Here is a 19,655-nt window from a genome sequence, read left to right on the forward strand (position 1 = left end):
ATGCATGTAGTAAAAACTGTTATTTCAATATTACAAACAGACACTCCAATTTTATTTATACGTATAGATAATAATAAGACAAACATAAACCCCCGAGCACACATGAAACACGATATTTTAAAAGAAAAAACTGGACACGTGAAGACCTTTAAAATGATCCCTCCAGGGAGGCGCAATTTAATTTTCGTATTTCATTGGGCGAAATCCAAAACGTATTGGACGAGGAAAAGCTTTGATGTAATACGAGAGTATTGTATTTTTTAGTGAAAATATTATTAGCATAGTTTCTAGACTCAATTCTCTTTGTGTATTTTCGGAAACTAACCGCCTTCAGGGGATGCGGTGTTCAGATATGTGATTTATTTTGTACCTTTTATACATGATGGAAAAGTGAGCTAATTTGCCTTGTTATATTTCCATATATCCCATAGTTTTTTGGCTATAATTGTAGATATATATGTATGAATATAATAAAACGTGAAATTGTGACAAGGCGAAAACTGTCTGTTTATCTGGCGTTAAGGTTACACGTAAAAATAGCTAGAAGATGATAGAAATAACAATAATATCTCAGGACAACTCACAACGCCATCTAGTCCCAAGCTAAGCAAAGCTTGTATTATGGGTACTAGATGATTAATACAGTTCATAGATATTTTTTTTAAATACATACATAATATAATTACATAGAAAATATCCAAACCGATACAAATAATCATAATTATGAATACGAATATTTATACCATACCAGGAATCAAACCCGCAACCACCGGAAATAAGGCGTTGAGCCAAACCGCTAGACAGCCGAGGCCGTCAATATGTTATTAAAATTAAATGTAATCATTATACAAATTCTCCTAAAACTAGTGAAATATTTATTCCTGTTAACATTTTAAGGTAACGTCTAAGACTTTATTTTATTATTAATTAATTAATTAATATGTCGCGTCATATAGATATTTCTTTATTATTGTCGTTAGATTATGATGAATAAAAGACGTGTACAAATAATAAAATTCCTTCTCATTTTAATAACACAATACTTTAGGTATACAAACAAAAGTTAACAAGTATAATCTGAAATTAATTTCAAACATCAAAAGTGTCATTGCTTTGATGAATTCTCTCTCATTTGGCAAAGAGAATGGAATTATTAAATTTTAATAGGCATATCATCAAAGTTGTGACGCGAGGCGTCGACGCGTGACCGTCACAAAGCGAACTGGCCTTTGAACCGCTCATTTCGACCGCGCCATTTTATTTCTCGTTTAATTTTGATGTTTTACAATGTGTAACTAGCTTTACAATGTTCTAAATTTGAAATATTATTTTTATTTAATTGACGATCTTAACAGGACTAAATTTACCATGTTCTAAATTTTAAATGTTTTATTTTATTTTATTTAATTGACGACCATAACAAAACTAACTTTACATTGTTCTAAATTTGAAATTATTTTTATTTAATTGTCGATCTTAATAAAACTAGCCTTATAATATTCTAAATTTAATTTATTTTATTTTATTGCCGACTTTAACAAAACTAACTTTACAATGTTCTAAATTTGAAAGATTTTTAATTTTCTTTTATATTGAAGTGACGACATTCATATATTATTTTTAATAGAGGGGTATTGTTGTCAAATATTACACTATATCAGAATTTATACACACAAATAAAGTAATAAGGTAATAGAGACAACATTGGACGAAAAAAGTCTTTATTATTTATTGGTCTACCATAAATACTGTAAAATTTATAATTGAAAATTTATATACTAAAAAAAAAATATTTAATCGCTTTAGCAAATAAATATATATTTAGCTATATTAGAATCTGTAAAACATATATTTGAAACTATATTAATTTGCCATCTATAAAATGTATATATTTAAAGCTATATTAATTTATCATTTCTAAAAACGATTAATTGATTTTTGAAATACAATATTCAATATCTTGTATTTTAAATATATTTCATAATGTAATAACCTCTTTAGGCACTTTATACCTAATATGTTTATATCACCATGCTTCTAAAAGACCCTTTACAAATCAGTTTATGTCTTTGAACAGTTGTTAATTCATTTACTTCTGATCCATCTAAGTTACCCTCCTTATCTTTCGCCACATTACAAGTAGAACCTATCAAAAACATTACTGCGTACAAGTTATTTCTTCGACGCGTTATATGATAATGTTAAGGCGCATTTTAACGTTCTATGAGCGAATTTATTTATGCGGGTGCAGGATTAGCCATCCTCTCGTTGAAATTGGGATGTTTTTTAATTTCAATCGAGACCATTCTTCATAGTGGCCTATAGAGATGAACGAGAATCTTCATTCTGCGTTCATAAAATTATTCGTGTTAAGACCCGGTTAATAATTTAAATAATTAGAAGATTTTGTACTACAAAAAAATATGAGTAGACTAGTTGTTATCGGAGGCTGTCTTTTACTCTTTAGACAACGCTTTACTTCCGATAGCCGCGGGTTCGATTTCTCGCACAGTACAAACAATTGTATATGTGAGTGTGATTGTTTGTATTGGTCATGGTGGTACATATGTATATTATGTATTTTTTTATGGATGAGAATGGAATGGTAGACACGTCTGCGCTAATGGTACATATGTGGTGGCGGAGCACAGGGGGAGGATAATAGGATGAGCACAACGTCAGGTCGTTTAGCCTATTGTGACGAATTCATCAGAAAGATATCATAATAGTTACCAGGGGATCTGACATAGTACAGTGTGAGCAATGGGTTCTTTAGTCCACATTATTGATATATTTACAAAAAAAATGTATTTATGCATTTATATCAGTTGTCGAGTACCCTTAACACAAGATCTGCTTAGCTTGGTACTAGATGTCGCTGTGTTAATGGTTCTAGGTAAAAAAAATATAACGGGAAGAATATTTGAAGGTTGCCAACCCTGATTAGCGCAACGTTTACGCGCACGTAAACTCGAGTCAACGTGTTAGTGCTAATGAGTTCGTAGTTTGATGTGTCGAATAAGTATTTATAAACAGACGGCGGGCCATTTTATTATAATTGTTGAATGTAAAATATTATTCGGTGATTTCTGGCTGAGTAGCTATAAGTTGTTATGAGATTGTAAAGCTTATCTCGACTCAAGACGATGATGTAAAAGTTTATTTATTTTGTAACCTATAAGCTTGTTCGTATACAAATACATTGTTACAAACAATGTATTTGTATACGTGTATAAATTTTTTATTTCGGAATTTTTATAAATATTTTTATGGTTCAGTGAATAGTAAATAGTCTTACATTTCGACGGTAGTTGGTTTGATTGCTTCATATAAACTTGTAGTGTAGCTAAATAATTGTGTTCATAAGTTTAATAGTTTTGGTCACTAAGTTTTTTTTTATTTTTGTACTACGTTGGCAAACAATCATACGGCCCATCTGATGGTAAACGGTTACCGTAGCCTATGGATGCCAAAACACCAGGGGATAAATGCGTGTAATAGTGTGATTGAAGCATGTTTTTAGTTACCCACAGCAAGATTTACGTAGATTTAGACGAGATGGCGCTATGTGAGTTGTTCAGATATATACATATATTATTAGCGATAACTGTAATTAGACGATAATCTATACATGTAAATAAAATTGGAGTGTCTGTTTGTAATATTGAAATAACCGTTTTTTACTACAGCATATGAATATAAATACGATACATACACCAAAATATTTTATTTACAATTTTTATCTGTCTGTCTGTCCCGTCAAAATCGGTCCAGTCAAAATTAAGTTACTCTTTTTGACTAGACTTTTCTTTATTATTCGGTAGCTGATATAATAAAGAGTAACTTAGGCTACTTTTATTTTAGAAAAATTCTTATTCTAGGAACAGCTAGAAAGAATATTAATACATGTTTTGAGCCATGGCAAGCAGCGACATTTCAAGTTTAAATATATATTTTCATGTAGCTCTATTACAGACTCTTATGATAGGATAGCTATGCTATAGCATGAGCAATTTTTAATTAATCCCACGATATCTCGTAAACTAGAGAAATTTTAATCGCCAACATTAAAGATTTAAACCGTAACGCGACGAGTTGTTAACGGTTAATTGTGAATTAACGTCGGCGGGGTTATCTTGAAATAACTGGTTTTATGATGATTAACGAAGCCTTGGTAATCGTAATACGAGTGTTTTATAAGCGAGTGCAGGATATATGATAATGGTAAACATTTAATACGAGGGGACCGAGGCGTATGTAGTCAAAATGATCATCACTTCAAGTTAGAATTACTAGTACGCTACTTATTATTATTAACAATATATATATATAAACTAGATACATGTTTATACATTTTTTTTTATATTCTGATGGTGCTCGACCATCTTTACAGAGTTTTCTACTTATATTGGTCTGAAAAAAAATATAAAATTTATTCATTTGCCGACATTAGTCGCTTAATAAACTGTATATTATGTTTTAACATTAATAATAATAATAATATCTCAGTTCAGTTCACACAAATTGAGAAGTAGCAGAGCTTGTGTTATGGGCAACTAAACAATAAAAAACGATTTTTTTATCTATATACATACATGTTATGGATGAAAACACACAACATTTTCATATATATATATACTCCCGAAAAAAATGTTTGAGTGTCTGAATCGAACCCGCGACTATTAGAAATAAAGCGGAGTACTAAACCGCTAGACCAACGAGGCCGTCATATATATATATATATATATATATGAATCTTATTTAGAAAACATATATAAAAGAATTAAATTTTAATAATCGCGATATGCAGTGTCTAAAATTATTCCAAACTATATACATTCATTTGATTCATTGTTATTTCCATTAGGGCTATATTGACAAGATTTAGGAGATTCAGGTGTCTCACAACAACATTTCTTGTCAATATGAAGCTCCATGTTGTAAGTACCCAACTCTATTAATTTATCCAGTGATTTACTATAGTTATTAATTTCATGTTGAGCACACCATATTTATTTGTTAAATTATATAATAAAACCATTTGAATTTTCTGTTTAATTTATTTTGTTCTAAATCCTTATCATGTAAATTTGTTTTACAATTTTGAAGTTCTTGTAACAGGTCTTTTTTGTCTTCTAATATTTATAGATTTTAAACATTTAATGAGACTAACTTTTCTGACTTTTTTAAATTTGTTTATTTTTATATATTTTTTTAATTTATGACACTTGACAATTAAATTGACTAGTACAACTATTTGAGTGGGTGTATTTGTTAAACTATGTCACCAACATTAAAGACTTTTGTCACAAGTGACATTATAACAATTCTGTATACAGGTCAAGGTGTTATTATAAACGTTTGATAAATCAACATAGATTCACTATGTGCTTGAGCTTCCTTAAGGTGTCTCTCGAGGTGAGTGATACGCTGTAGATTTATCATATGTGTCCCTGCAGTGATCATATTCATTAACAAGCGAGTCTATGCGTCAACGCGTAGGTCTTCACAGAATACATTAATGTTTACAAGTTCCCCCTTCAGGGCCACATATTTGTCAAATAGAGATTTCATCTCTATTTCACTATCATGTTATTTTAACAATACTTTATTCAAGTCTTGGGTTTTCTTTAATTCAACGAGTGCCACCTTAAGTTTAGCATTAAGATCACAGGCTCTTCGGGACTTCTTCATTGTTTTTGAAATACAAGTATATGCTGATTGGAAGGATAATTTTTTTTATTGAGTTGTTGGGTTATTCTCACTGCTCGACCTTTTACAGAGTTTTCTACTTATATTGGTCAGAAATAAATTAAAAATTTATTCATTTAGGACATTAGTCGCTTATAAACAGTATTTTGTTTTAACATTTTTACCTACTATCCAGTTCAGTTTACACAAATTGGGAAGTACTGGCAACTAACAATCAAAAACGATTTACCTATCTATATACATGTAAACATTAAAAACAAACATTTTCATATCTATACATATAAAAAAAATTGGAGTGTCTGTTTGTAATATTGAAATAACCGTTTTTTACTACATTCATATGAATATAATAATAATAATAACTTTATTGTGCAAAAAAAAAACAAATACAAAAGGGACTTAACTAAGGATATATATCTATATTAATTCATATATAATATATACAATAGTTCATAAAACTATTTAATATCAAGTCCAGTGCAGTACTGTCTACACTAGGCCTAGCCTGTATCTCAGACACCATATAAATACGGCACATACACCAAAATAACACACCCCTCCGATCGATCCCCCGTCCAATTCAAACGGGGATCGAAATTACGACGACCTGAGCCGAGGTTCGAACCCCTAGTGATGCCCTTAGACTAAAGTCGTATCCGTCAGGCAGGAGTTGGCCTTCAGCCGCTCCATAAGTCCTTCCGCGGGTTTGGAGTGCCATCTGCACTCGCCCCATAACGTCCGGTGAAGCTGTAAAGGCCAGCTACGGCCAACAGCATTAGAGTTAGTTAAAAAAAAACATTTTTAACCATTTTTATCTATCTGTTTGTTTGTTCCCGCAAACCTCTGAAACGGCTGGACCGATTTTGACGGGACTTTTATTGACATTTATAATATTAATAGGATTATATTTAATAAGTTTTTTATTTATATATCAGCTTCTTAATAAACGTGTAGCAACATTAAAGCAAAGTCACATGTAGGTGATATATCAAAATGTGTACCGTCAGAGTGGTATTAAAACGGATAAATCACCAAGTATTCAACCTGCAGGAGAGGTTTCTAGTAAGGGAACGCTATTTATCACAGCGTACTACAGCGTACTGGAGCAGCGATTGCGTACCTACTACATGAATCACGGTCATCTTAGTGGATTTTATTGCATCTGTTGTTTTTAGCGCATGTTATTTTGAAAACTTTATAATACATATACTAGCTGTGTTCGCAGTTTATAGCCTATATATTATATTTAATAATAATAATATATTTCAATAAAAAAATCACGCAAACTTTACAGTGATATAGCTTATACATCAGAATAACATAAAACTAAACATAGATAATAATGTATTTCAGTAAAAAAATCACGCATCGTCATAGCGTGTTGAATACATAATAATAATAATAATAATAATAATAATATAATAATAATAATGCCATCTCCTCTCCTTAAGAGGGGAGATGAGAATTTTTGGATAAAAATAGTAATAATAATCTCAGGACAATTCACACAGCATATCCATCTACACAAAAACACACTAAAGCTTGTGTAAATGGGTACTAAAACTGATAAAATACATATATATTTTTTATAAATTATATTAAAAATAAAAACTTATTTTGACACAAACAATCCTTTCATGAATACAAATGTTTATCCTTTTTCGAACCCGCGACCATACGTAAAGCGGTGTGTTAGAAACCAAAATGTGATTATATCGTGATAAATATATATTATTCTGATCTATCTAAATATTATAACTCAAAGGTGACTGACATAGTGATCTATCAACGCACAGTCCAAACCATTGAACGGATCGGGCTGAAATTTTTATTTATTATTACACTTAATTTTAATTATATATTAATTAATAAAATACATGAAAGTTTATATGAAACTTGTCAATTTTAAACTATAATATGACTTTGCGGTATATGTATAGAAGATTTTTACATTGTCCAATAAACGATACATAAATATAAAAATATCTATACATATAAATAAAATTGGAGTGTCTGTTTCTAATATTGAAATAACCGTTTTTTACTACATACATATGAATATAAGTACGGTACATACACCAAAATAACATTTTTTACAATTTTTGTCTGTCTGTCTGTCTGTCGGTCTGTTTGTTCCGGTTAATCTCTGAAATAGCTGGACCGATTTTGACGGGACTTTTATTGGCAGGTAGCTAATGTAATGAGGAGTAACTTAGGCTACTTTTATTTTAGAAAAATGAAGTTAAATTCCATGCGGACGAAGTCGCGGGTATTGCTAGTTATATATATACACACAGCTTACAAAAGAAACTTTCCGCATCTGTAATAGATAAGACAAACGTACCGACAAACAAATTTTTGTAGAATCATTTAATATGTTATGAAAATCTACATTTCGTATAGTACCTGCCTATTAGTAAATATAATTTTAGTGCAATTCAATCTGTTACCCTGAAGGCATTTTAATTACAGTATGGCGGATACCGGATAAAACCAGAAACTAGTAAATCCCAGTTCTAAAACATAGGATCCCATATATTACCCATTAAATGCATCAGCAATTAAACAGATTGGGCCGAGTTAACGGCCCTCTATAAATGCTGAATAGTTAACGGCCTGTGCTTGTATCATTTCAGTTTATTGAAAATCCTATAACTCTACCGCTTTTTTATACTAACTCCAAACCAAAAAAGAAAAAGAAAAAAGACAGATGAATTTCAACGAACTCAGTTGTTCAGCGGTTAGTCCATAGCTTTATCAGAGGTTCAGTTTTGACGTGATACTTGTATTCATGAGTGAAAATTTGAAGTTAATACCTATATAACACAAGACGACTTTACGTCCGATGGTAGCGGGTTCGATTTCTCGCACGGCACAAACATTTGTATTCATGAGTTATTTGCATCGGTCTGGGTATCTTCTATGTATGTAATGTATGTATTTACGAAAAAAAATAATCTGTGTATTTGTATCAGTTGTCTAGGACCCATAACAAAAGCTTTAGCTAGCTTACCTTGGGACTAGATGGCGCTGTGTGAATTGTCCTGAGATTATTATTATTATTATAACAAATTAACAAGGACACGAATCGCTAACAGGCTCCTATTTCTTTTGAACGGATTTTGATGAAACTTTGCAGTGATATAGCTTATACATCAGAATAACATATAGGCTATAAACGCGGATGAAACCGCGGGCACAGCTAGTGAGACATAAAACTAAACATAGACAATAATGTATTTCAGTAAAAAAATCACGCATCGTCATAGCGTGTTGAATACATATACAAACATTTGTAACAGATAAACGGTCTGGGTGTTTTTTTTTATTATTACAACAAAAAAAAATATCCATGTATTTATATCGGTTGTCTAGTACCCAATTTACTGCTTACCTCGGTTTATGCTGTGTGAACTTTCTTGAGATATTATTATTATTATTATACCCATATATATATATTTTACATCTCGTTTAACATTTTGGTAATATATAATACAAATAAAAATTATTATTTTTGTCTTATGTTTATTAATCGACGTGGCTAGTACGTTTTGTTTGTCTACGACTTACGGGCCGAAACCAAGTAAGTGCAGAGTGTGTGTAAATCACTTATTGTGACAAAAACTGTATGTTATAATATATATAACTCGAGAAACGTGACTGACGACAGGTATTTAAGATGGCAGCTTTTTGAAGGGTGATGTAAAGTGTTTTTTGTATATCCAATTGTTATTATTATTATTATATTAAAATGTATTTCAATAAAAAAATCACGCATCGTCATGGCGTGTTGAATACCTATACAGCTATAACAGAAAACTGTTTTTTTTTATTACGCGAGTCCGGTGCCCGGACAAAACCCTGGTTTATGGTTTGATATAAGTGGTTATAATGTACAGAACAGTTTTATTGGGGTACGTTATTATATTATAGTTATATAATGTGTTTGTTTTTTTGTATTATTTTTAATTGTCTAGTACGTATATATGTATATAGCAACCTCGTAGCACATAAATCAATTTGACAAAAAATATATCTAAATATATATAACTCAAACGTGACTGACATAGTGATCTATCAACGCACAGCTCAAACCACTGGACGGATAAGTCCGAAATTATACATCTTATGTATATATTTTTTAAGCATCGTGTATCTTTAGTTAATTTAAATGTATTTATTGTGCAATAAAGTGTGTAGCATATAAGAATTATATGTACAGACATTTTTAACAAACGTTTCTTTGTATTGGTCTGAGTACTTTCTATGTATATTATGTATGTATTTATAAAAAATATGTGTTGCCTATACACATATTTTTTATATATATAAATACAGTTGTCTAGTACCCGTAACAAAAGGTCTTCTTAAGTTGAAACTAGATGGCGCTGTGTGGATTGTCCGCTATTATTATTATACTAACTGTACTCGCGGTTTCACTCACATGAAATTTATAGTCTGTATTATTAGAATAGAATAGAAAATCATTCATTCAAATAAACTTACATTGAAGCACTTTTGAATAGTCATTACTTTTTTTTAATCTACCGCTCATTCGGAAAGCAGTCTCATCACAAGAAGAATGAGCAAGAAACTTGCGTGTATCTCTTTTAAATAATTTTATTATTACTTTACATTTTTAAGTTTAAGTGTGTGAATATAAACCACCAAGTAGCACTAATTCAATTAAATACTCAAATAGAAAAAATATTGAATATATAACCAACTGGTTAAACAATTAATAAGAGGAAATCAGTCATAGTGATTAGAGCAGAACTGAAGGGACTGGCCCTTCAAACAGTGACTATAATACTAGACTATTGTGATGTATAAACTATATTATTGTAAAGTTTCATTAAAATCCATCCATTTTTGCATGAAATAGTAACAAACATCCATTCATCCATCCATCCATGCACAAAGTACCACGTTTATAAAATTACTACACTAATTATATTAGTACAGATACGTATATTCCGTCATACTCGTGAACGGGTGCTGCTTGTGGGGACTGGACTGCTCTGGTTACGAATATTGATTAGACTATTTGCTTTTGCTGGTGGTCACTATATTCTCCTAAATTTGAATTTAAAACGAATCTCTATTATTATAATCATGTACAACATTTATTTGAAAAGAACACGAGCTGAGTTTCTTGTCAGTTCTGTTCATCTCGAAATCATTACGACCTCGGTGGTCTAGCGGTGTAGCACACCGCTTTACGACCGATGATCGCGGGTTCGATTTCTCGCACGGCACAAACATTTGTATTCATGAGTAAGATTGTTTGTATCGGTCTGGGTGTTTCTATGTATAATATGTATGTATTTACAAAAATAAAATCTATGTATATGTATCAGTTATCTAGTACCCATAACACGAGCTTTAGCTAGCCTAACTTGGGTCTAGATGGCGCTGTGTGAATTGTCCTGAGATTTCCGAACCGATGGTAGATTTGACATAAAAGTCTGTAATAGGCCTACGTGATTTTTTTTTTTAATAATGTACATATATTGTAATTCAATAATAGTGTTTGTTTGTTTTTAAATCAATTTTAGTATCGTATTATGAGCACAGTTTACAAAATAAGTTCCCCAACATAGCTATCGTCGGATTTCTTTGTCCATTACCGTGTAATCCTATATGATTGGGGCACAAATTGAATTGTCATACATTTCGCGGTTTAATGGTGTCCACACACGATACTCACTAACGATGTGCTTACATTTCTTTATTAAATCAGTTTATTGCTATATATTTTGATACCAGCTGCACTTGCTACTTCGTCCGCGTGGAATTTAACTTTATTTTTATAAAATAAAATATTTTTTTCTAAAACAAATCCATTCCATTATCATCCATAAAAAAAATATTATGGATAATTTAACAACATTTATCATTATATGACTAAATTAATAGTTGGACTCGGTGAATAATGTTGAGAAAATTTTGTAATTATTGGATAAATATATTATTACTATTAATGTATAATACTTTTTTTTTATAGATTTTTGTAAATTGTTGCAATGTTTATTTGAATAAATGATTTTCTATTCTATTCTTTTATTTTTTGTAATTCTTGCAATGATTGAGTTGTGTTTTAATTTTTTAACATCTATTGAATAAATATAATTTCATTTCGTTACTTATACTAGTATCAGGATGCATAAATAGGTTTTATTATAAACTGAACTATCTCATAATGCAAATGGTAGTAAACTCAAATGGCAGACAGGTGATATCTATATGGGGTTATAGTGGTCATAAACTGAGTTTGTGACTCAATACCGATTATATTGTCAGTCTGTATGCATATCTTATAATTTGTGTATTTGTATGTTTGTGCTTTTGCAATACCATATGCTGGTGGTCACTGTATTCTCCCAAATTTGAATTTAAAAATGAATCTGTAGTATTGTAAACATGTACAACATTTATTTGAAAAGAATACGAGTTGAGTTTCTTGTCAGTTCTCATATCGGAATCATTCCGAACTGACGGTAGATTTGACATATCATAAGAGTCTGTAATAGACCTACATGAATAAAGATATTTTGAATTTGAATATGTGAAATTACGAGTACATAAGACGTTGTTGTTTAGAGGTTTACCTACTTATAGACCGGAAGTGTCGTGGTTCTATCTTAGCATTAATAGATTTTTTTTATATTTTACAATTGCCTGTGATGAAAATATAAAAGTGCTACAACGTAAGTTTATTTGAATAAATGATTTTCTATTCTATAATTTGGATATCACTAGAAATAGAAATAGAAATAATCTTTATTCAAATAAACTCAATATAAGCACTTTTGAATAGTCAATTTTTTATTCTACGGCTCATTCCAAACGCAGATTCATCACAAGAAGAATGAGCAAGAAACTTGTGTGTTGCTCTTTTAAATAAATGTTGTTTTAAGTAGATTTTAACAAGGATTGGGCATGCGACAATCAACATAGAAACCGCTACGCACTTAACTCGACATACGATTACTCTACTGCATTATACAGTGTACATGCAGACATGCCCATGTATTTATATGTATATGTTAAACAATACTAACATATCACACCGAAATGTCTGCTAACTTACCAGAACTGTGTCTCATAAATTATTCAAATTAATCAAATGCAACGGAACTGAATCCAGTTCGGAGCTGTTATTCGCAAATGGGACTAATCACTTAATGCGAGCGCGGAACTTTCTTACTATTGAAATATTGACGGGCTGCCGAAGAAATTGTATATTGAAACTTCGCTACTACGGGTTTACGTTGATAGAGAAATCGTTTTTTTTTTAAACAGATTTGTTAGGAATTTAGATTCTTAGTCTTTCATTTATTTGTTACTAGCTGTTCGACTTCGTCTACGTGAAAACTATAAGTTTTTTTTTTTAAATAAAAATATATTCTAAAATAAAAGTAGCCTAAGTTACTCAAAAAAGGCCCGTCAAAATCGGTTCAGCCATTTCGGAGATTGAAACATGGCAAATTATAAAAAGTAATAAATCTATATAAAAAGTGTAGTATCGGCAATATGAGGGAAATAATATATTGCAATTACAATTAAATAAATGAAAAAAATTATCTTAGACAAACAAAACGCCATCTAGTCCCACGGTAAGGAGAACTTGTGTTGTGCGTACTAGACAACTGATATAAATACTTAGATATTTTTTTGTAAATACATACATAATATACATAGTAAACATTCAGACCGATACAAACAATTATACTCATGAATACAAATGTTTGCACTGTGCGGGGAATTGAATCCGCGACCACCGGAAGTAAAGCAGTGTGCTAACCCCCTAGACCACCGAGGCCGTCAAATGTAATTTGTCAAACATAATAACAGATATCCCGCCAAAATATCGTTCCATTTTTAAATTTACACATATAGGTAGTCTTTTAAAATATAAGATTCGATATTCAAAAATTTCGACGAGTATATCTATGCAGCCAAAATGTTCATTGTGTCTAGAGTTAATAGGGTTCAATTATCAATGACGTAGCAAATAATAATTATTAGAGTGGAGTATTATTGGAATAATAGGATTTTACTAATATAAATAAAATCAATAATTAAAAAGGTAAATTTAAAAGGTTTTCCAATCAAAGATTATCTTGGATTAGAAAGTTTCAATATTATGCTAGCTTACTTGGCAGGCGTTCTTTTGCCATATAAATTATTTCTGGATAAGATCACCCTTATTACCTTGGAGTATAAAAAATTGCGTACAACTTAGGCTACTTTTATTTTAGAAAAATAAAGTTAAATTCCACGCGGACGAAGTCGCGGGCAGCTAGTAGTCTATAAAAGCTGGTGAAACCGCGAGCACAGTTTTCAAATATGAATGAATAGCAAATTTTGGTATATTTCGTAAAATCATAGTAGTGGAATTAATATAAAATTCATACAATAAAATCACAATGACATTCCGCGTACAACGGTATTTGACTCGACTGCTCTTGAGAGTTGAGACGTTTCAATATCTTTGAAAGCAACATATTGAGTGCGCTGCTCAAGCGACGCCAGGTAAACAATGTTGTATGAATATAAAGCGACTGTGTTATTGTAATTGAATATTTTTATTTACTTGCAACATTTAATGTTGCTATAAAGAATCCATAAGATGCTTATTCTACGGATTTTTAGATTGTTTATTTTCCCTTAGCGGGCTATTTACAGAAATATAAGCATATATTATACAAAAGAAAACGACTATTATGCTATAAATAATCGGTTTCAATATTAAAAAAAAAACGAAAAATGTATTTAGTATTTACCATAAATTATTTTGTTAATTTTGTTTTCATTATAGTGATATGAAAAAAAAACATACGTCCATATACCAACGTGTCCAAAATTAAGATTGTTAGTAAAATATAGTATTATGGAAAAATCTATAATCATTTATTTAATAGTATATATTTTTTTAATGCAATTTTTATTATACTATAAAAAATAATATATCAAGTCTGTTACATAAAATTATATTATTTCGTTCTTGTTGTAACTGGCTAATCAGTTATGTATTTTATATTCTAAATTTCTATTTAAAATTTATAGTTCTTTTATATTACATTCTTGTTTTTGATACTTCAATTCCTTTCATTCTATTCCTAATTGTCAGTAGTTTATATTAATATATTTTCTCCGTTTACCTAGTCTGTTTTTCTTATTACTACAACAGTTCTTATTCTGACCAAGTTTCAGACGAAATTTATTAAAACGGTCTATTTATCGTATAACGGGTGCTTTACATTTCTGAGCAATCATTTAAAATGACATGTTCACTTTCAATCCCTAATGAGTTACAATACCATCATTACCGTATAAGAGGTAACATTAAGACTTCTCGCTCCGCCGCCTCCCTCCCTTCATCTGTCGACCATACAAACACACTGACTAATGACTGTTTAAGAAACCATCATATTTTACAATTGCAAGGGTTTGAGGTTGTATAAATGAAAGAAAATCACTTTGTTTATACTCTGTAGCAAAATATGATACTGGCTGAAAATATAATACGATTTAAAAAAATATATATAGTTGGATCTAATCTATAATCTAAGCTAATGAATTTGTTTTTTTTTTCTTGGAAAAAAAATTAACATTAACAGACCACATTTTATAAATGTTGATAATGGTTTAATTCTATTTAATAATTTGCAAATGGTACATGCAGACAAACTCCAGATTTTTTTAATATAAATAATAAAAAAAAATAACTCGCAAGAATTTTTTAATCGGATAAGCAGTATAAATATCAAAGAGGTTTATAATTCAATGAATTGAGAAGCTCTCAAGTTTCGGAGTTTACAATCGTTACGGCGATGTGCAGTCGATTCATCAAACTCCCCACTTCAAACGCTGTCAATAACTCAATGAGTTTTCTATGAGAACTTTTGTTATCTACGGATTTATGGTTTCGAAAGAGAAACACGAATACTTTCTTAAAAAAAAACAAAAATTTAGAAACTATATCATTAGGCTGTACGCTCTAAGGATCTTTGCCTGTTCCATCATTGAAAAGGAGATGGACGAATATGAAAAAAAACTCTATATCATGGTAGTAGAATCCTAATTCGAATTTTGAATGACTTATGATTTTTAATTTTCTATTAAACTTGTACTAAGATTTGTTACTATTATCTTGTCGATGTCACGCTATTTCTTACTATTTAGGCTTTCAAAAAAAGAACACGAATAGTTTCTTTAAAAAAAAAACAAATCGTTTGAATTTTTATATTATTTAATGGAATTCTAATTCGAATTTTAAATCCATTATGTTTTTTAATTTTCTAAGGAATTGTATTGAGATTTATTATTACTACATCGTTGATTAGTTAGAATTTCACGCAAATTCTTACGATTTAGGGTTTCAAAAAAAGAACACGAATACTTTGTTTTAAAAGAATTGTAATATTTTGAACTTTTAAATTATAGTAATGAAATTTTAATTCCAATCTTGAATTAATTATGATAATTTCTATTTAACTTGTACAAAGAATGTTATTATTGCTTAATTGTTTATTAATATAAATTATTATTATATTAATATAAGTGGTAGGGATGCGATAATGTACAGATATACATAACTACAGATAAAAAAGTAAAGAGAACATACATTCGTCGATGTACTATATATAGGTGACGGCAGCCAGTGCTGCCACTTACCATCAATTCGGCCATAAGTTTGATGAAATACCAATTCTATGAAAACTTTACTTAAACTAACTCAAGTTCCAAAAATTATATAATATTAATAATTTATCCATACAAATGAGTAAAATTAACAACAACTATAACATAGGTGGTACATAAATTGATAAATTCCAACGGAAACGATAGATTAACGGGAATCATCCTCCAGATTTTGTAACGGAAATTTCTTACTCTTGTATAATGGAGGAATAGCTCTATATCTCGAATGGTTTTATCATCTGAAAAAAAAAAAACAAATTAGATAAACTAGAGATCGGTGAGGTCGCTCCGTGAAGCCCGTGTAGACACCAGGAAACTTCTGCGCTTCTGGGAGGAGCTTGGCTGGCTACTTTAGTAGTCTGGGCTCTACACATACGGTACGGTTCAGATGTGAGGCTGATTGTGGAAAATGGAGTCCAATTTATATTACACTACCTTTTGCCCGCGGCTTCGTTCGCGTGATTTTCCCGTTAGGGATGGAATTTATCAAAATTCTTTGATGCCTACGTCATAGTAGATTTATGCATGCAAAGTCTCAGCCCGATCGGTTTAATATTGACAAAGTTTCATACAAACTTTCATCCCCTATTTTATCCCCTTGGGGATAGAATTAATCAAAATTCTTTCTTAGCGGATGCCTACGTCCTAACATCTACCTGCATGCCAAATTTCAGCCCGATCCATCCAGTGGTTTGGGCTTTGCGTTGATAGATCACTATGTCAGTCACCTTTAAGTTATATATATACATATATAGATTACAACTAGCAATCGCCTAGTGGTGAAAATGACCTTATTTAATCAAAATCCGTTGCGTAGTTATAAATATTTAAGCTTACATAGGTACAGACAGCGACAGCGACTTTATTTTATACCATGTAACGATATATCTTTCATTAAGCAAATTTTTTTTCATTGAAAATTAAATCAATATTATTTTAATTTTCAATTAAAATAAATTTACGTTTTTTTTTATTTCCTTAAATGTTATTGTAGCTTACCTTCTTCCTGAATTAATCTATGCATCAAGATTAGCCTTATCTTCTCCACCTCGTAGACGTATAGCTCGGCCACCACGCATGGAGAGAATAGAAATATTGATATTTGGAAAATATGTATTAGCATAAATCCGAGTGATTCATACGGCAACTGGAAATTAATAAAAAGACCTTGATCTGTGTTACTTGTTGATGATATGATAGACGAACGAAGAAGAACGAGTGCGTAGCGATTCTATGATTGTTGCATGCCTCTTCCTTGTTAATGTCTATTTATTTACAGCTAGCTACCCGCCCTGACTTCGCACGGGAGCATTACAAATCTTTTGGCTTCTTAACTTTTTTAATACGGACGTACATATATTATATATATAAACCTTCCTCTTGAATCACTTTATCTATTGCTTAAAACTGCATTAAAATCCGTTACGTAGTTTAAAAGATCTAAGGGGAGAGACAGCGGAAGCGACTTAGTTTTATACTGGTAATGGAAACACCGTTAACAAACCAACTCTGAATTATAATATATATATTTATAATACCTCTGACTACTCTATCTAGGATAGCAGGCGTGAAGGTATAATAATGAAATATATAATACTTACATCATTCTCGATGACCAGCAGTACGTGATACATGTTTATTATGAGCTTTGGTACGCCACAGAATACGCTACAGAAGAGCTACAAGGAAATATAATTATATTACACATAATCCGTCATACTCGTGAACAGTTGCTACTTGTGAGGATTTGTCTGTTCGGGTTACGGCCAATGTTTAAATTATTTCCTTTTACCAAAATGCAATAGCATATACTGATGGTAGTGGCCATCAGTTTAAAATCAATTAAGGAGAATTTAGTGAATTTCTCCTTAATTGAATTTAAAAATGAATCTATATTTTTGTAATCATGTACAAGCTCATTTGAAAATAATAAGAAAATAGTTTTTTGACAGTGTTTCTTACCTCTAAGCACACCGAACTGACGGTAGATTTGACATATTATAAGAGTCTGTAATAGACCTACATGGGTTTTTATCCTAGTTTACAGGCTTAAACTGGGATAAAAATGCATGAATAATGACAATTAATCAAATCAAATCAAAATATTTTTATTCATGTAGGTATTATTCTATTCTAAAATAGAATAGAATAGCAGAAAAAAAATATTCTTAAAAAAGTAAACGTATTCAAATCATTAATAAACATAACTTACAGACGCGTGCAACTCCGGTATCATTACATCTATAGTATCCGCTATATTTATATACAACTGCAAACAGAATCTCATTTTGTTCTCTTTTACACTTTTTTTATTCAGCACGTACAAATAATAATTCGCGTCGTATTCTTGCAATCTCATTCGTAGAGTTTTCAATCGATGTCTAATTTCATCGTAGATAGCGAATCGCCAAACGCGATTAGCATCGAGAGCCAACAATGAAAACAAATTGATCAAATACGCCACAAGAGATGTATAACATATGTATGAAGCACAATAAAATGCTGTATAAACGATCCTTATGAGCCATATAACAATTATAATAATTATAAACCTGTTCCTTGAACTGATGTAGTATGTCTTATTTATACGCAAACATGGGTCAAGTTTTAGTAATTTGTTAAAAAACGGATGTACATTATTTTTTAAGACTAGAACTACAATTGTGGATGATGTGTACTCGAATAATGACCAGAATTGAGATATTTCCTGATCGTTACAGCAAATTATTGTAGCGTACATAACGATGGCAACTAGAATCAATGTATACATTTTAATTAAATTTTTAATAGTCTTTCTCAAACTGAATACATTATAATTGAAGCCGCATATCATTAGAATGATCATAGGGACTCTAAAGTAGTATATGATGCTTCTGTTTCGGATAGGAATAATATTTTTAGTAAACATTTTGTTATTTCAATGTTTCAATCGAGGTGATGTACGAATTTAATTCACTATGACGCCGTATATACGTGTTGAGAACTGGTTGTCAACTCCATTTTCATGGGACACTATGAGGAATTTGTTCGCGATATGGTTTGTATATTTGGTATAGAAAAATTAATGAATTTATACCACTTTGCAAATGGTCCATTAAAAATTTGTAGAGAATTATGTTTGCACTGCATTTAAATTGCTAACAAAATCCCTAATTTTTGATTATTCAATTTAAATGAAATTTAACATAAATAGTTATTAAAAGTAATTTCGCAAATATATGTATCTTAAAAAA

At 30.6% G+C, this 19,655-nt stretch overlaps 1 protein-coding gene across 1 annotated transcript; it reads right to left on the bottom strand.

The window, feature by feature from the left end:
- Positions 1-16,488: 16,488 nt before the first annotated feature.
- Positions 16,489-19,330, bottom strand: LOC131842374 (uncharacterized). Its single transcript, XM_059190915.1, has 4 exons — positions 18,635-19,330; positions 18,024-18,101; positions 17,422-17,569; positions 16,489-16,661 (listed from the first exon to the last, which is right to left on the bottom strand). Exons 1-4 carry the CDS (start codon positions 19,328-19,330, stop codon positions 16,489-16,491), a joined length of 1,095 nt encoding a protein of 364 aa, XP_059046898.1.
- Positions 19,331-19,655: the final 325 nt, after the last annotated feature.

The sequence above is a fragment of the Achroia grisella genome, unplaced genomic scaffold, assembly GCF_030625045.1.
Source record: "Achroia grisella isolate CSIRO2021 unplaced genomic scaffold, CSIRO_AGI_Agris_v1 utg2167, whole genome shotgun sequence".
NCBI classification, from domain to species: Eukaryota; Metazoa; Arthropoda; class Insecta; order Lepidoptera; family Pyralidae; genus Achroia; species Achroia grisella.